General features: G+C 42.4%; 1 protein-coding gene across 1 annotated transcript in view; it reads right to left on the minus strand.

Moving 5' to 3' along the window:
- The window catches only part of zswim5 (zinc finger, SWIM-type containing 5), a 52417-nt gene extending 34422 nt beyond the window's left edge, over window positions 1–17995 (minus strand). Inside the window, exon 1 of the mRNA XM_062404943.1 lies at window positions 17457–17995. Within this exon, the coding sequence (XP_062260927.1) occupies window positions 17457–17979 (523 nt within the window). The 5' untranslated portion in view covers window positions 17980–17995. The remainder of the gene's footprint in view (window positions 1–17456) is intronic.
- Between the last annotated feature and the right edge of the window lie 318 nt (window positions 17996–18313).

Genomic DNA, 18313 nt, shown 5'->3' on the forward strand with positions numbered 1-18313 from the left:
TCACCTGCTCTAGCCATCATATTAACCTTTTTGGTGCTGGTTTATTGTAAATGTTCCAGTGAAAAAACAGCTGGCTGCTGCCCATGAGAGCAGTGACGCTCAAGCTACATCAACACTAATATGTTTTCATTTGAAAACGCCATTTAATTTTATATAATTTATAAGACTTTTTGATTTATTCAACATCCCTCCTGGAAAAACATGAGTAATTGTTAATTAGCCAGAAAAATCGAAGTGTCTTAATCAGGCTAAGTAAATGCAGATCATGAGCTTAGGAACTAATCCAACCAAGGCCTTTATATTAAAGTTCCCACAGTCCGATTGTTGCCTTAATCTGATTACAGTCAAATTGTTAAGTGTATTTAAATGTCCTGAGTTCATTGTTTTGATTTAAAAGAAAAACTGACGAGATTCTACCAGCATCAGCCTTTATTGTTTTGGCCTGAATGACCCTCAATATTTCAAAAGATGTAAGAGGGTTCATCTCTGTTTCTTGTTGCCATGGGAAATGCTGCTTCCTGTGATAATAAAGGGACTGATTTTCCGTCTGCAGCATTTGGAGCCGGTCCTGGCAGGCCCTGCGTGGCCTTTTCTTGGCTTTTGGAAAAATTACTCTTGCCGGGCTTTGTGGTGTGTGTGATATCAAAAGGATTCTTCCAACCCTTCTCCTCAGCAGTCAGCTACCGCTCTGCTGCCGTGTAGTGAGCTGTCACCTGGCGACATACTAAAAACTTGTAAATGGTTGGTAATTCGGAGACTCAAAATACTGAGTCAGACAAATGGAGCCTCCACAGAGTAGCAACCTCACTTTGAAAAGCCACAGTGGGCTGCTTTGGTTTTCATTTGACGATTCACGAAATTCTTCAGGCAACAGTAAAACATTGGCTTTGAGGAATAAAAACTGGACACTGCAAAAGCCCAACTTGAAGGATGCATTGACGATGGAGACAGGGTGAAAACAGGAAAGAAAAGAGCAGGAACTGGACAATTGGGGAGGGTCTGATCATAGCCTTTTAGTTTTCCCACCATGACACACACACACACACACACACACACACACACACACACACACACACACACACTCACACACACACACACACAAACAGAGTGCCCCAAGGCCTCAGTAACCATTGGCTTCCAAATTAAATGGTCTTTGTAAGTTAAAAGGTGTGCCAGACTCGACTATAGACCCCTGCAACAAAAGCAGTGGTTAAATAGCATGGGAACCCCCCTAGGGGTGTAGGCCAGGGTCAGTTAGTGTATACAATCTGGGTAGAAGGGCAAGGGTATGTGTGTGTGTAGTTAAATATTGTTGGTTTAGTCTATATGGAGCCAAAATTGAGACTGTACTAAATCCATTGGGTTGTTTGTATGTGTGTGTGTTTGTCGATGTGGTATGCAAGTGTATGGGCTGATATCTTGACGCCTGGCAGCCACAAGTGAAGCAGCTGATAGTTATGTATATCAACAGGCAACTTTTACTGTGGGGTCTCTGCTGTTTTCTGTCATGACCCCAAGTAATGGATCCATTTCAACTTGAATGTTGCAGTTTTTGCATATTTTCTTTTGAGGTCCCACACTGCATCGAATCTGCATACTAATACTTACATATTAACAATGTATGAAAGAAGATAATGCTTAAGTGGCAAACAAACAAAGCACAAAGAATAGTATCACCAAACTCTTCAGCTTCACAGTGTGTTTAGCTTGTTTTGGTTTTCTGTTCGGCTGTCTTACTATTGTGGCTCAGCCTCAGCACTCCTTGTTTATCAAACAGCAACAGCACAATAGCTAGTGACCATGATGGAGAATTAAGGAGCTAAACAGTCAGATATTTTTCTCAGGAGTTGGTAGAAAATCAAGCAGATCTAAAAGGGAGTGCATACTGGATTTATCCATCCAGTGGCCACATCAATATTTCTAAAGAATGCTAATGTTGCTCTGTAACTGCTGGCTGTGCAGAAGTAAATTTGGCGAGAGATTAGCTATATTAACATATCGAATGTTGCATTCAGCTAGTCCCGCTCCTCTCATGTTAGTCCACATATCTGTAGGTTAAGGCTTTAGAACATTTTGACTACTCTAAGCTGTTGTTTTTGACGATGATCTGTAAATAATGCAACTTGTTACTGATGCATGAATAAATAATCACCCAGTGACTTATATATATTTGTAAACTTGAAAAAAAAGGGGAAATACTAATCAAATAACCTTAATCAATCAACAAAGCACTTCTCTAAAAGGGTTGAAAAGACGAGACAGCTGGATTCCAAATTGGATTTAATGTCTTTCACCAAAAGCTCATCAGCTGCAGAGCAGCCGGGTCAGGTCAGTGAAACTCAATCTGCACGGCTCTGGGATACGCTCCAACTGCAAACAGGCTCCTGCTGAAAACAGGCTGCAGGTACTGTGTGCAGGCAACCCCTGTGCATTGAGCTGGCTCCATCAACACAATCAGTTGGAAAAAATGTTTTCTTTATAACCACCTATGACGAGTTCCACTGAATTTCAAACATCTATTGCTTTACCAAAAGTTGTTATCATTGTTAATCCTAATCTTTAACCATAAATCACAAGAAACAGTGGCCCAGTCGACAACACAATCCCCAAATGACGCACTGCAACACAAGGAAAAAGTCAGTTTTTGGCCTTGATGGACAGAGGAAGGAAAGAAAGGAAGGAGGGAGGGATAACACAAAGGACAAAGACACCAGGTCGAGGCTATGTAGCAGCTCTGACGCTGAGGCTGAGACAGTACACAAGGACGGCAATCAGAGAGAATTATCCAGACAAACCCTCTGCAATCACACCGCCATTCTCCCCCACAGCTAAATCTTTTCACTTTTCTGTTATGCGTCTTATTCTCCTCTGAACCACTCGGAATGAGGACAGGAAAGATGATTAAGTCTTGGACATATTAAAAGATGTGAATTTACCTCAATTCAACGGGTGAGAAGGCAAAGAGGAGGTGAAGTGGGCATGAACAGGGCCGAGAGCAGATGTTCATGGGTGTTGATGACAAAATACAGGTTGAAATCAGCTCATTTGTGACATTTGTGACATTGCCATCAGAATATAATGACAACCAATGCTTATAAAAAGAACAATGCTATACCAGCAGGAGCAGTCAACGAAGTAATAATGTGAGAGAAAAACAATCTAAGCTTATATCTTTGGGTCTTTTATCTTTGGTCTCCTTACTGTTGCTTTGCTAGCTTTCACCTGTCAGTGAAACAGCATAGACGGCACCAAGATACCTTTTTCTACTCAATTCCAAAAATCGCTTATATCACTGTAAACTATATATGATTGGGTTTTGGACATTTGAAGATTCAAATTTAGAATCTAGGCAGATGTAACAGGCATTTTTTTTTGTTTTACTATATTGGGACATTCATATGGAAAACAACTGACAGATTTATCGATACTGACAATCATATTGCATCAACTTCAAAATAAAAATGAATTTGAAAATGCTGTAATTATCATCAATATCAGAAAGTAATTGGATTATTTTTTTTAAATACAAAAACCTTGCTGCATATGCATGTTTGACAGGTTAAGCTGACTGCACTGATGGAAGGACAGTTTGAGCATTAACCAATCAGCAATACTGGGAACCTACAGATTTCTACTCGGTAGTGGAGGAGGAGAAAAACTTGAAAAGTATTTAAGTGCTTTTTGGTGTTAGAAGCAGATGAGATAAGATAGCGTTTAATTGCTTCTTTCATAAGTACAGCTTTAATCCCATTGTTACAGCAGTGGTGTTTCATCCCTCCTGATAACTCACAACACTGCTTTACGCACGCACACACACACACACACACACACACACACACACACAGTGTACCCACACAAAGATTTCCTCTCTGCTGTCATGGCAGAAAAAGTGCTTAGTGTGCCACAAGCGCCCCTTTTTGAGGCAAAATTTAACTAGGTGAAAATTAAACTTTAAAATCAAAAAAGAATAGAATACACAGATCAGGCGTTTGTGTGTTTGAGGGAGGAACAGAAAGTTAAAGAAGGTTTAGGAAAATTTCTGATAAGATTGTTGCGCTATTTTGTGCATTCAATTCAACCTAATTAATGAACGAATCAATGACGATCAAGGAAAGGTCAAAAATAAATTAATTTAAATGCAATTTTACTTCAGGTAAATGAAGGTACACTTAATTTGAGATTTTCAGAAAGACTAAGGAATTTTGAAACAACATACACATCGGGGACCGCTGGTTTTATAGGACAAAGCAAGACCCCCACGGACTAAACTGCGCCGTGGACCCCTGAAGACACATAGTGCGATACCCTGTATTCTCTGACACACCCATACGCCCATAAACACACACACACACAGCAAAGTAAGTAGGGAATAATTCACAGCCTTAAAGTGGACATTTAGTAACCTATTATGTGCTTCCAGTGATGGACAGTTTACTGGCCTCATCTAAATTGACAGTTTAAGTGGTTTGGGTTCAAGCGTATTGAGGCCATCGAACATAGGTAATGTCTCAAACAGCTGCATTAGCGAGACAGGTTTTTAGCCAGGATCCATTTGCTCATTACGTTATCTGTAAAAATATATTTACAGCTGTGAAGCCGTCTATCTGCTAATGTGTGTGTCTGTCTGCTCAACATGCAGCAGAGTTCAGTAACAGACTTTTGGCTAGAGCACTGTCAAGAATAGGAAATTCTGTTAAATAAATGTTGTGCCCTTAACATGAGACGATGCATCTGTAGGTTTAAGTTTCTGTTTTTCTTTTATCAATTTTACATTTAAATTATGTACCAAAATGTTGTGTTCAGATTCTTAAACTCTTCCTGACCTGAAGAGGAAAGTTGAGTTTTTCCTTGTCTGTGTTCCATATGAACTAAACCTAGTAATTTTGTGATAAGAGAATGTCTACATGCAGCTTCGATTTCATCTCATGATATTTTCAAGGCTCTTTTCCCATCTGGAAACCTTGCTGTAATCATATGATCCTAAATAGCAATCAAGAAAAGCCCAAATTGTGAAAGAAAAAATACCACCACAAATAGTTAAAATGCTTGTGGATGGAAATTTTGACAGTAAATTTACTTTGCTAAAAAGTGGCTTTTTATAAACAACAGTGAGCTAGATGTGCATTTATTTTCTTCTCAACTAAAGAATAAACAAACCTCCTGAATGTACGACGTCAACTATGACTGAAGATGAAATGAGTAAGTGATTTCATTTACATGATAATCCATACAAAATAATTTTCACTGGTTATTCTAGATTGTTCTATAAAGTATTAGTTGTAGCCACAGTTGTGGTGGACACATTACTTTAATGTATCTCTTCTTATTGTATACAGTGAAGGAATACAACCTTATGAATGACACAAAAATTACCCCTGAACTAACTTGACAAATACTTTAAATTCAATGTTTCATTGACAAGTTCATCTACGTTTACATAAATTTCTGAATGTCTATTAATAAAAATGTTCTCCTCAAGCAAGCCTCATAACTTTTAATTAAAACTGAGAAATCTACACCTGCAGTGTCCAGTAGCTTAATGTACTTATATAGAATTGACACTGAGTGGATACCAGGCTTTTAACAGTGTAATAAAACTGGACAAAGACAGGGACAAAAGTCCACTGCGTCTGTCTGTCTCCTCCATCGTTGTTTGGGTGCAGCAAGAGTACAGCATGCTGGTTGGGGTGAGGAGGGTGTGTGAACAGACGCGCCAGAAAAGGCCACAGAGACACTTAAAGTGGAGGAGGCCAACGTTTGTGTGTGTGCATGCGTGTAAGAGGGTGAGAGGTCTTGACCAGACTTATCCTCACGGCTGTTGACCACATTAATCATGTTGCATAGAGAGGAGTGTGTGTGTGTGTGTGTGTGTGTGTGTGTGTGTGTGTGTGTGTGTGTGTGTGGGTGCACTTGACTGCTCCTATCAATTCAATTTCATTCCTTCCTCTGCTCTCTTCTTTCTCAGGGCAACCCCCTTCCCACAGCGGTAGTCTCCCTCCCTCCCTCTCTCTCTCTCTCTCTCTCTCTCTCTCTCTCTCTCTCTATCTCTCTCTCTCTCTCTCCCTGTGTGTGATGGCCTGCTGAGAGCCTAATGAGGTCCCACCCTCCTCTTTGGCTTTTTCTGTGACTGTGAGTGTGTGTAAAGGGGGGGATGGGAGAGCCAGAGGTGACAGGTTCGTTATGTACTTCCCCTCTTCCTTGCGTCACATCTTCTCTCACTCCCTCCTTTTCCCATTTTCCTTCACACCCCCTTCTCCCTCTTCTGTCCCCTTCCTTCATCTTTTTTGTCACCCATCCCATCCCTGGCCTGGCCCTTTATCATCCTCACCTCCTGTCCTCCTCCTCCTCCTCTCTGCAGTCATGTTAACATTCATTTGTTGGTGCGACTGCAGCCTAATGGGCCATGGCAGGTTTTCCACTGAAGAAACCCACACAGAGTGCTGTTAATAGCAAGCAGGAAGAGAGAGAAAAAGAAGGGAAGGAGAGAGGCAGGCAGGCAGAGAAAAGAAGAAAGAAGGGGGCGTTAAGGGAAATAATGTCCAGAAAAGGTACAGGGAGGAGATTCACGTCAACATGCAGAGAAAATTATAAAGTGCTGAGGAGCCATCTTCCTCTCTTAGGTCTGATCGGATGATGGATCTGCCCAACCAGTTGGTCAGCTGGCTTGTTAGAGGAAGAGGCCATCCAATAGAGCTGTGTGACCCACAAGCCTCTTACTGGACAGATAGGTGACTCACACTGAGAGGAACGTGGCATGACAAGTACAAAACCTCCTCAAGTCATGATGGCCTCATGTTGATTTCTGGAAATATGTCAGTGATTCATGTTTTGGTAAACCTGCTTAAAAGGCGACTGACCCCTATCCCTTAAGAGTAGTGGAGTTTTCCTTTCTGAGAAGAAATTAGTGTGTTCAGCTAAGTGACATGTTTCATCACTGCCAATCGAGGCTGGAGCTGTAAAAAAATACTGTCTCCTAGCGCAGAGTCATTTGAGCCCAAAGTGAATAAAGATCCATTGACATTGCAGACAAAAGCCAGATGTTACTGTACTGTTAGTTGTGGCACTGATACGCTGTTGACCCAATTTCCAGGTCGCTATATAGGTTGAATATGCATTAGCATTCAATTGTTAAAACAACAAATATTCTTTTTGATTATATTTTTAGAAAAACAATGAAAATGAACTGAAAGCATTTTCATCCAATTCCCAAAAGACCTTCATATTTACATTTGTTACATATTCTTGCCTCATTTTTAACCTTATTGAACATTAGCAGCTGTAAACAATGCTGTAGAGATAAAGTGGATCTAAATACTTCAGGAAAAGAGACGTGGGAGTGGTTGAGATTTCTTTGAACCTATGGGGGCAGGTCACATTTCAGATTCACACAGTGAACGACTCAGAATACTTCAGCCACACAGGAGGCCCTGCTCCATTTGCTAATGCACACTGACAGTGTGAATCACCATAATAGGGGACTTGGTTGCTAAGTGATATAATTATTCGTACTTTTCGCACTAAGTGCTTCCTTTAAAGCCTTATCCACACATTTGGGGAAAGGGATTGATAGAGAGAAAGAGGACAACAAAAAGAACAGAATGACCAGGGACCGACGAACCATCGCAATCAGCAACGGTCCAATCACTTGAATAGGTCATCGCTGACAAATTACAAATTAACTGTTAAAGCCAGGAATGCAGGTTGGGAAAAATGAATGGTTTTCATTTGAAAGGACCATGACACAGCTATGAAGAGATGGCCATGACAAAACTTAGTTGCACATGTGCAGAACGGAAAAAGGAAAAAGGATCTCATTTCCTGAGATCAAAGTCGACCAAATGTATGGAAATAGTATCTAATCCAACCATAATGGATATTTCACACACAATGGACTCCTATGGGCCCTTGTCTGTCTTGTTGGCAATAATAGCGCTGTTATCGTGAGGGCCTGTGAGTGCTGCAGAGATGAGGGAAGCACGTAGGACACAGACACTCACTGTAATACACAACCATGTGTCGACTCAAAGAGAAGAGTGAGGGGGGGGGGGGGAATAAGGAGCGATGACTATCTGTCTCTGATCTCTGAGATCTATGACTGGTCACAGCCTTCACAATACAGTACCCACAAACTGGTTCTACTGGTATTTGCCACACAGATCAAGCTAAATTCCCACTGTGCAGTGTTAAAGGTCAAATTTAATCTAATTGGTTCTGAGAATCCCTGATCTTTTCAATGCTATGCACTAGTCTCTGTATCTGATCTCTTACTGCTCTCTCAGCACACAAGAAAGACAGGAAATGTCGCAGAGCAGAAACAATTTTAAAAAGAGATCAAACCGGTGGTGTAGCAAGTCAAGCAAAAAATGTGCATAGATTACAACAAAACTGAAGTGTTCTGTCTCATAAAGGATCTGATGTTGCCTGTTTGTATTTATCTAGTCATTTACTGCACATTTTTGGAGGCAGCAGGCTATTGTCTCTATGTTGATATCAGCCGTATCCATCATTTCTGTCAGTCTCGTGGTTTGTTCCCATTTACATTACGCCACCTTGATGTTCAGCTCTATTAAATTTAGGCAGAGTGCTGCAAGCATCAGGGGCAGTTAAGACAGGTCAGGTACTTGGTTTGTATCTCACAGAACTCTATTGGATTATGCTGTGCATATTCTTAATGGAATAATTAAGGTTTTTGTAAAATATGTTTATTCACTTTCTTACTGCATGATAAGATGATACCAGTCTCATCGGCTAATATGAATCAGCAGCTAAGCATAAAAACAGAATCAAATTGGCAATAGCTAGTTCAGCACAAGTTAAAAAAGTATGCCTGCCAGCAACTCTGCTTGTTTCTAATTAATGTCTTCGTGTAGGTTTCTGGTACTGAGTGGACTTTGCACACAGCCTTGTTTCCAGTCTTCAGGCTTGTTGGGATAAACTATTGACCTGCTGGCTTTAGCTTTATATTTATCATATCTGCAACCCAATAGAGATATCACTGCAGGAACCTCATGTCAAAAAAGGAACTATCCCTTTAAGTTTGAAGACGCCTCGAAAATTGCCTGAAGCTAATAGAAGGGAGGAGAGTAGAAGACACACACCTTGAATGTGAGTTATTCTTGAATGAGTTATATGTAAATATCAAGAAATCAAAATTTCAGAGATTACTAGAATAAGGATGTTGTTTTTTCTTCTTCTTCTTTCACCAGTTAAAAAAAAAAGAGAGATGAACCGGTTTGGGTGGGTCAATAAAACGAAGGAAGCTTAAGGTTTTTCGACTGGGTTGGAATTGTGCTTTGGCAAAGACTAAGGCTTTAACTTCCTCAGGTTCAAGACAATTACTTAATCTTTGGCATGACTAGTTAGGCTTAGGTTGGTGCATGTCCAAATTCACTTTGTGAATCCCATCGTTTACAAATTCTTGGTCTACCCCCAAGAGGTTTTCATTTTTAACAATGCTACCTGTCACTGCTTTCCTCCCCCATTTAAGTCATCCTGGATTTCCCCTCCTGCCATGTTCCACACCCCAGGCATTGCTTCCATTTGTATGAAAATACGTCATTTAATCTCATGTGGGTTAGGATATTATATTACATGAAGAAGTAGTCTGGAAAATATAGTATTTCCTCTCTATCTAAGAGCACTGACAGTGATGAGGCTAACAGAGTTTGATTTGTGTCTGTTTTGCATTTAAAATACCCACCTCCTCTCTGTGTCGGCCCATTTCTGTGCTTTCTACCCGACATTTGTTAAGCAATCACAACAAAACAAGGCCTTGATAGTTCAGTGTGCAGGCCCCAGCCTTCTCTTTTAAGTCTTGCCTCTCGCAGAGACACAGACGGCCAAATGTGTTCCATGGAAAATACACACAGGCCAATAAAAGCCAGGTGTGGAACAGTGTAATAACTGAATACAGCCGGTTGTAAGCTTCAAAAGCTAAAAGGACAAGGACTCCATTGATCTCTACTGATAACCGAACACCCACGGCCCAAGGTAAAAGCACTAAAGGTGGTACACACAGGACAGGGAAAGGAACAGGGTCGGAGTTGTTAAAAAAAGGGGTGTTTACTCTCCTTTTATTTTGTTGAGGGATGGCACTGAGCAAACAGCATCAACAGCAAAGGATGCCATTTTTCCCCCGCAAACAAGCCCAGAGTGGTAATGGCCTGGCAGGAAATCACAGCAAAAATGTCGCTCAAGACAAAACGCATATGAGGACAAGGAGTGAAATGAAATAAAAGCTGGAGATGCTGAAGAATAAAGAGTCTTGAGAAGGCTAATTGTTAATTGTGTATATGTTTTGTAATAGTTGTTTCTACTTTCCACATCAACAACAGTGTTGATACTGATAAGTTCTTTGGTGATGTTAGAGTACAACTGATCATTTTCTGTTCTCTCTCGCTGGTTTTGATGAAGTGTCTTGATGGCAGAACATGTGAAAACAGCTTGAGCAGCTTGGCACAAAAAGTATATCAGAATCAGCGCAAATCGAGGGGAGGTCACATCAACATCACTGGACAAATAAGAAACAAGCCTGAAAAAGAAGATTCCTATCTCTCTCCCAACATGCAAATGAAACATTGAGATGGTGGCGTCGCTATCTGGAGGGGGAAACACTCGAACAACCACCTCTGATTAACGATTTTATTATAATCAGTCATCACGCGCGCTCTCGCTAACATGCATGTGAACAGGTGCCTCTCCTCTTGATGAATGCAACAACAGAGCATCTTCCTAATGGCCTCGTCTTTCACGAGCCTCTCCAAGAGCTAATAAGAGTGTGGGGACGATTTATTTTAGCGATTTTCTCTTTTCAAGTGTGTCGGGCGTGGAATTCATTACACTGATTAAACATTGTCTGTCTGTGCTGTGTGCTGGGGAAGGGCTGGGGATGGACTTTGTGTGTGTGTATGAATGTGTGTGTGCGCTAAGTGGCTAAAGTTTAGTCTCAGAATGGATTTTGCTGTTTATATACATAGACAAAAACATATATATGAACCAATACACATAGGTAGCTATACCTCAGAAGTGAAGGTTAAAGCACTTACAAGTGGACAATGTACAATTTCTTTACATGGAAGCAATGCTGTGCATAAAAGTTCTAATAGCTTTTTCCTCGAGCACTTCATTAAACCAAGTTAGAAATGTGGCTTGAAACAAAAACAAGAAGGCAAAGATCCAAATTGCATTCATTAAAATTAACAGGATAAAAAATAATGTAAAATGTACTGAACAGTAGCGGCCGGGTGCAAATCTCCACCCTGGTCAAACAATTACCTTCAGGTAATTTTTACAGCTTATACAATAGAAAAGCTAAGGAGAAAAGAAAACATAGTCATAGATCACAACACCATTAATATGTCTGATTCAAATATTATTTCCTGAGAAGGGGTAGCAAATTCATGTATCGTTCTCTGAATAGAAAATTACCTCTGTAAATTAGATACTGGTCACATAGCACTTCCCTTATAGAAAAATACAATTATGAAATTACTAAATATTGGACCAGAGAGCAATACCATTCATATACAGTATAATCAGCCAACTCATATAGAGGTCTGACGTGTGGAATTTAGTTTCTCAGAAGAACATGAGCCAACATCCTATCGGTGTGGTAACAGCACAGAGGCCCACCCTAAGAGCACTGCTCTCAACTGTCTGACCTCTTTCTCAGTCAGTATCAATGACTGACTCTTTCCATCTTCCTCCCTCGTTCCTCTCGTCAAAACCACTCACACTTCCTCACCTGGCTACAGTCTAATGACGAAAGGGCAGCAGGAGAGTAAATAGGAAAAAAAACACTAAGATCTGTCATTGGCCGACTAACAGCCCTTTACTATGCAGTAGCCTACAGAGAGAAAATGATTTAAGTGCGAGTCATCTTCGAGTGATGTATGCTACAGAGTCATAAAGGGGGAATGTGTGTGAAGAGCATAAAAGGGGTTGAAGCATAAATAACAGACATGGATCTCAAAAGAGATACGTGAATGAGTGAAAAGCAGATAAAGGAATGAGAGAAAGAAAAACAAAGATGACACAGTAGATGTAAGAGCAGGAGAGCGTCAGGATATGAGAACTGAGCGGTGTACCCAGTCCTGAGAGAAGAAAAGCTGGGAGTTGAAGCAAGCGGGGGGGGGGGGATGAGCTCACCACCACCTTCTGTCTTTTACCGTAATGCTTGTGAGCAACTGATGAGTGGATTTACACCAGAGGCTCACAAGTTTTTCCACAACAAGGAACCCCCCGTCCCCGTCCCCATCCCAACCCTTCTACCAGGAAGTTACATGTGAGGATATCCTGGTAAGACCAGCCACCGAGGCCTCCAGACACACACACACACACACACATTCATCAAACAAAAAACAAAAAAAATTCACACACGAATACCTTAACTCCCCTCCCACATTCTTACACTAAATGATTCATGCATTAATGAGACTAATCAATAATGAAATATTTGCTAGCTGTGACCCTATAGAGTGCATATTATATCAAATGAATTGGTTAAGCTCTTCCATATGATTGCCTGCTTCTTGCCCAATCATTTACAAGGGAAATCATTTTCATTATTTTCGCTAACATTGTGTTAAATCTATTGTGGAATTAAACACTGGGCACTGCATGAAATTTCACCTTTTAATATTAAAATACACTTTTAACATTCTACATTGGGTACTTGGCAGTTTTGGTGCACAAGACATATTTTCCCGAGTGCAGAGAAGGGCCTCTGACTAAAGGACTAATTTCGGGACCTGAGACATTCGCAGTAAATAAGCATCGCAGAAGTGTGTGTTTTCCGCCCACTGCCCGACTCTAACATGCAGTTTAATCCCGTTCAACTTTGCTGCCTCTCTTTGTCACTGGTGCTTCAAGAGACGTCGGGGACCCATTACAGCTTTATGTAACGTCGACGGAGACGGAGGACGTACACACACATACGCGCAGGTCCCTCCCACACACACACACACCCCTTTCTGTGAACAAGGGGTTTTCTACAGCTGGGTAACAAAGCTTGACCCAATAATCCCAAAGCTTGACTCAAAGCTAAAGAACCCCCCCCCCACCACCCCTCTTCCCTCCCTCCTGTTATATCCCTTCCTCCCACTCTCTGAGGACTTCATAAGGCTCTGGCAAAGTGGGCACACGTGTGTGTATGTGGCGTATATGAGAAGGGGGGGGGTACACATATAAGCACGCGTAGCTTTGATTATTCTAATTATGACTCGGAGCGAGGAGTAGATTATTATGAACACATGGGCAGACGAGTTGTTGATGAGCTCACGTCCCTTCAGTTCCTCCATGTTACTGTTACAAGAGGCCTTTACTGGTAATGTACAGGGGTGGAGGCCGTCTGAGGGACAATAAGTCCTCTATTCTTTTTTAACTGCTAAAACACATAGATGTCCTTGATGGTAAATATTATAAATTTGTAATCAAATGAATATCTTCTCATGAATCACTTCATTATTACCCAATACCATAAAGGCGTGAGAGACCGTATTGTGTGTCTATTCCATTTTGTCCTGTACATATGACGTGTCTTGACAAATTTGATTTTGTTTTGCTTAAACCTTTTTTCCTCCATTGTGGCAACAGTTGTCCCCCTCCTTCCACACACCCTATAGTCGGGTCTTAAACTTCCCGTGACCCGGACTCTGAATTTAGTGCTGCAGAGTAGAAAAGCAGATCACAGTCTCCCCCCATCACCACCACCACCAGATCCCATTAGTAATTACCTGAAAAAACAAGAGCAATTCCAGATCTGCCTCTAGGCAACACCATTAAAGTGGGACAAAAACAAGTCTAAAGATGAGTTTTACAGGAACAGGAGCGCATGCTGGGCTTGTGATAGCTGTGAGGAATAATACAAAAAATGACATCTTATGATAGCCTAGCTCGTGATCTTATCACTTCAGTGTCTTCAGTGTTTCTGCTCTTTCTTGCATCATAGTTGTGTAATTTTGATTCTCACATTGGACTGTGCCTGAAAACTTTGGGTATCTGTAAACCTTTAGAATACTAGTGGAAAAACGTGGTTTTAACTCCCTTAAAGGTCAACACAAACCAGAGCTGAATAACAACTCAGACAACACAACTCAACTTGACACCGAGGCTACATCAACATTACTACCATTATAGTAGTAGCCTGAAACGCATCAGCTCTGCTACAGATACACCTGGCATCCACACTACTTTGGAGTTTAAGACTTAATAAAACAGATGTTTGGAAATGATGATGATGATGATGAAGACAATGACAACTGCTCGTTGATTGGGTCTTTTCAGTCATGACGTAGCCTGTGCTGCTTCTTTTCAAAAGTAAACACCCAGCATTAGCCTTGGCTACAAGTTAGCCACCATTAGCATGCACATTCCCTGTGTGTTAGTGGTCAATTGATATGTGTTTGGCGTCTAGTATGAACAAGTGATTAAAACTGAAACACTGGTGTGGACAGAGATGATTTTATTTTTAAAATGTGATTTTCAAACAAAAACGAACTAGCATTGATGTAGCGTTAAGCAGATTGACGATGACTCTTTCCTAAATCATACAAATCCAGCAAAAGAACAGCTGTTTGCAGCCCTAACTTAATAGGGACGCCCACCACAAGGTTCAAAAGTTTAACACCAGATTTTCAGTCTGCAACTCCCATAGATTCCATATTTTAAACTATGCCTCACCGTGCATGTGTCAGCATGCAGCCCGGTCTCATTCCTAATCACTCCCTGGCAAGTTCCTATTACAGAGTACATGAGGCACGTCCATCCCCCTTTCTTAAGAACAAGCACTGCCACTATTTTAAGTGGTGATTATATTATGCCATGTCAGGTGAAAGCAATCTTAAGACTGTAATTTACAGGTGTGGAACACGATCCGTAATGAGTGCATTGTGTATAGGCGCCGTGCTTGGTTGCTCAACCTATCTGAAGCCAGCTCTGAAAAGAAAGAAAGAAGGGACGAACGAAAAGAGAAAGAAAAAAACAATTGTTCTCCTGATAAGCCAGTCAGTAAACCTGACAAAGTAAACTAGTTCCCATGGTCCACAAAGTGAAGAACAAGCCAAATCTTATCCTGGTGTCACACAGCTATGTGGCCCGTCCTGTGTTTTGTTGACAGATAAACAGGACCATGTGCCTTGCCTGCTATGACTGACCTTGTTGTAACCAGAAGGGTTTGCTCACAAATTTATACCTTGTTTAAATGTCCATACCATTTATATTTTAACTGAAACCACTGGATATAGCGTCCAAAATCACAAAGTATACAAGTGGTGGTTCTGCTCACTTTAAAGCCATTTTTTTTAATACAGCCGCATTAACAGATTAATTCCCTGGATCTACTAATCTGATTCCACCTTATGTAGGAGTAGTAAATTCACATGTTTTCGTTGCAGTGGCAGAAGCAGTTCACCTCTGCTGACTTCTTCAAGCACCCTTCCCTTAAGCTTTTGCATACTGTGCAAATGTAGAAGGCCTTGTGGCAGTGGACAGGAAACAAAATAGTCGAGGCATATTTGACTTTTTAAGCTTCTTGTTCTTGCAAATCAACTCCCTCCCCAATTTACACCCTCCTAACAGCCAAACGACAAGGGTCTCACTTAATGATGTATATTGTTTAGCATTCTGTATTGAGTTCAAAAAGCTAGCGTTGTTCTTGCTTCCATTCTTCATTAAAGGAGTTTATCACCAAGATGGGAAACTTTTGGTGAGTTCATGGATCAGAGTGACACGGAGAACATTCATAGAACAGCTCAGACTTTTAATTGTTTTTATTCAAACCAGCTTTTTAAACCATTGATCAGATGATTAGGGTCAACATGTGAACCAGCCACTATATGTCACGATCAAGTAATTTCCTCCAATCATTCATCTTAAATATTTCACTTATTTGCTTATTAATTAACACACAACCTCAACTTCCTCTCAACCATTTGCCTACCGTGCAAATGCGCGGCCTGGTGGCAATCGGCACAAAACACCCTCAGCATGTTTGACTTTTTAAACTTCTTCTCCTTGCATACCAACTCCCCCCATTCAAAATGAAAAAAAAACTTTAGCACCAGATTTCACTCTCATAATCACATGTCTCACATTTCGTTCTAGGTACATGGGGGAGGAATCGATGAGCATTTATGAGATGCAATTACATAGAGCAGTCAGAGCAGCAGCAGTCGACCCCCCTTCTGTGTCTGCTACACTGGAGCAGGAGCAACATGAAACCCCCCAGACAAGCTCCAGTGGCTCTCGCACCATATGGCCGCAGAGAAATACTGCCAGTAGCCATAAAAGGCCGGGTCTTTTTCTTCTTTTAAACTATCCATCGGTTTCATCTCATCAATTTCCCTGGTGTCTGGGCTCATTTGGTGACTGTGTGGAGCGCAGGGGATGAAACTAATGAGAGTGAATGGCAGAGGGAGCTTTGCGGAATGGCCCTTTGTTTGGAAACAGCCTCTCTCTCTCTCTCTCTCTCTCTCTCTCTCTCTCTCTCTGTGTGTGCGTGTGTGTGTCTCTGCAGCGCTTGAAATGCGAGACGCTTATCGATCATTTTCGAATGGAAGCCTTTTGTGTTGAGAGGCTGCGGACAAACACCCAGCGATTTATACACAGCTAATATGTGATTCACTTTAAAAATTAAAAAAAAAACATATCAAACAGTCCCGGGCGTGTGTTTGTAGGAGCTGCGCTCTTTGTCCGGTCCGAGCAGCAAATAAACAAAAAAAACTGTGGGGGGATTTTTCTCTCGGATTAACGCTGGATTAATCATAATAAGGGACCCAATAACCGCCTTTGTCTCCTGCTTAAGCCCCCGTCAACCGACTGAGAGCCGAGAATAAACGACTTTTTCTCCGCATAAACAAAAATAAAGCCCGGACGCCACAAGGCTGGCTCTTTTGAATCCGCGTCTGTCACAGCCCACCTCCTCCTCCTGTGCCGGGCGCGCAGCTCCAGCCAGCCACTGCCGAGGAGCTCCGGGGGAACGGGGATGGGGGTGCGCGAAACATGGCTTCTTGTGTTTCAAAAACAAACTAAACAGAGCCCAAATTATAAAGCGAGCGAATCGAAGGTAGCACCGGGGAGAGATGCAGGAGCCCGCGGCAAAGCTCCGGAGCCACAATGCGAAGAAGCCCTTTAATTTTTAAACAGCATCTGGTCGCGGCTAAGCTAACAACCTCATCTCCGCTTCCCGTTTCAGCCAGACCGAGGATCGAAGAGAAAGATAACTCGCAATTCGACAACATATGTCTCCACATAAGTTAAACTAACATAAAAGAGCCACAGAGAAGCGAGTGTAGTTTCATTTGCGCTGAAAACCGACGCTTTACATACTTTCCACGATAGCAGGGAAACTTCCATCAATCATCCCCCGAATAGATCCAGCAGCCCCGGCGATGACACTCGGGGACAGTGCTGAATAAACCCACAGCTTCGCCTCAGTTACAGTAAAATATTCCACTTACCAACTTGTAAAACGTTTTCCACACAGCCGGTCTCCAGCAGCCGGATACCGCGGCGGAATGGCAGTCCGTCTCCGGTTCCCACCGCTCCGGCTGCCCCAGCCGTAGCTGCCGTACCGGCGGCGGATCCTCCACCAGCAGCAGCGGTCGTAGCTCCGGAGCCGGCACTCGCAGCGCCGCCGGTAGCCGCCACCGGACCCTCCTCGCCGGCCACACGGCACTGAAACGACGAGTACATGCATATCTCCTTTTCGTTGCGGGGAAAAGACCAGTAGACGATGCGGCGCTGGACGGGCTCTGGGATCCGCTCGAAGCGCTCCTCAACTCTCTCGAAGGCCCACTTCTCCGCTACCGCCTTCGCGGCGCAGTCCAGCAGGGACTCCGGGGAACGATACCGAGAGCTGGGCATGCCGTGGCCGGGCCCCGGCCCGGGACCCCGCGGTGGAGGGCGCAGGCAGGGTCGCTTGCTGGCCGGTGGTAAAGAGAAGAGGGGATGCGGCGGCTGTTCTCTACGTCCTTCCGCCATGGCGAGCCGTTCAACACTGAGCAGGCGGACGGTGAGCGGACACAGAGCAGCAGCAGGAAGACACACACACACACACGCACATACACATACGCACACGCACACGTACACGCTCACGCACACGCACGCACACACACAACCAGCCTGAGGCAAACTAATAATGGAGACTTCCGACTGAGATTTCAAAATAAAACTCGTTATTACGCGTTTATCGAGCTTTTTAATAAACATCAAAACAACAGCATATTTCAATCGGAATGGTTTTGACATGGAATGTGTTTGATTTAGCTCTATATACTCGCTTTACCCAAATTTCCCACAATAGTTGCAATTTCAA

This window comes from Platichthys flesus, chromosome 14, assembly GCF_949316205.1.
Source record: "Platichthys flesus chromosome 14, fPlaFle2.1, whole genome shotgun sequence".
NCBI lineage: Eukaryota > Metazoa > Chordata > Actinopteri > Pleuronectiformes > Pleuronectidae > Platichthys > Platichthys flesus.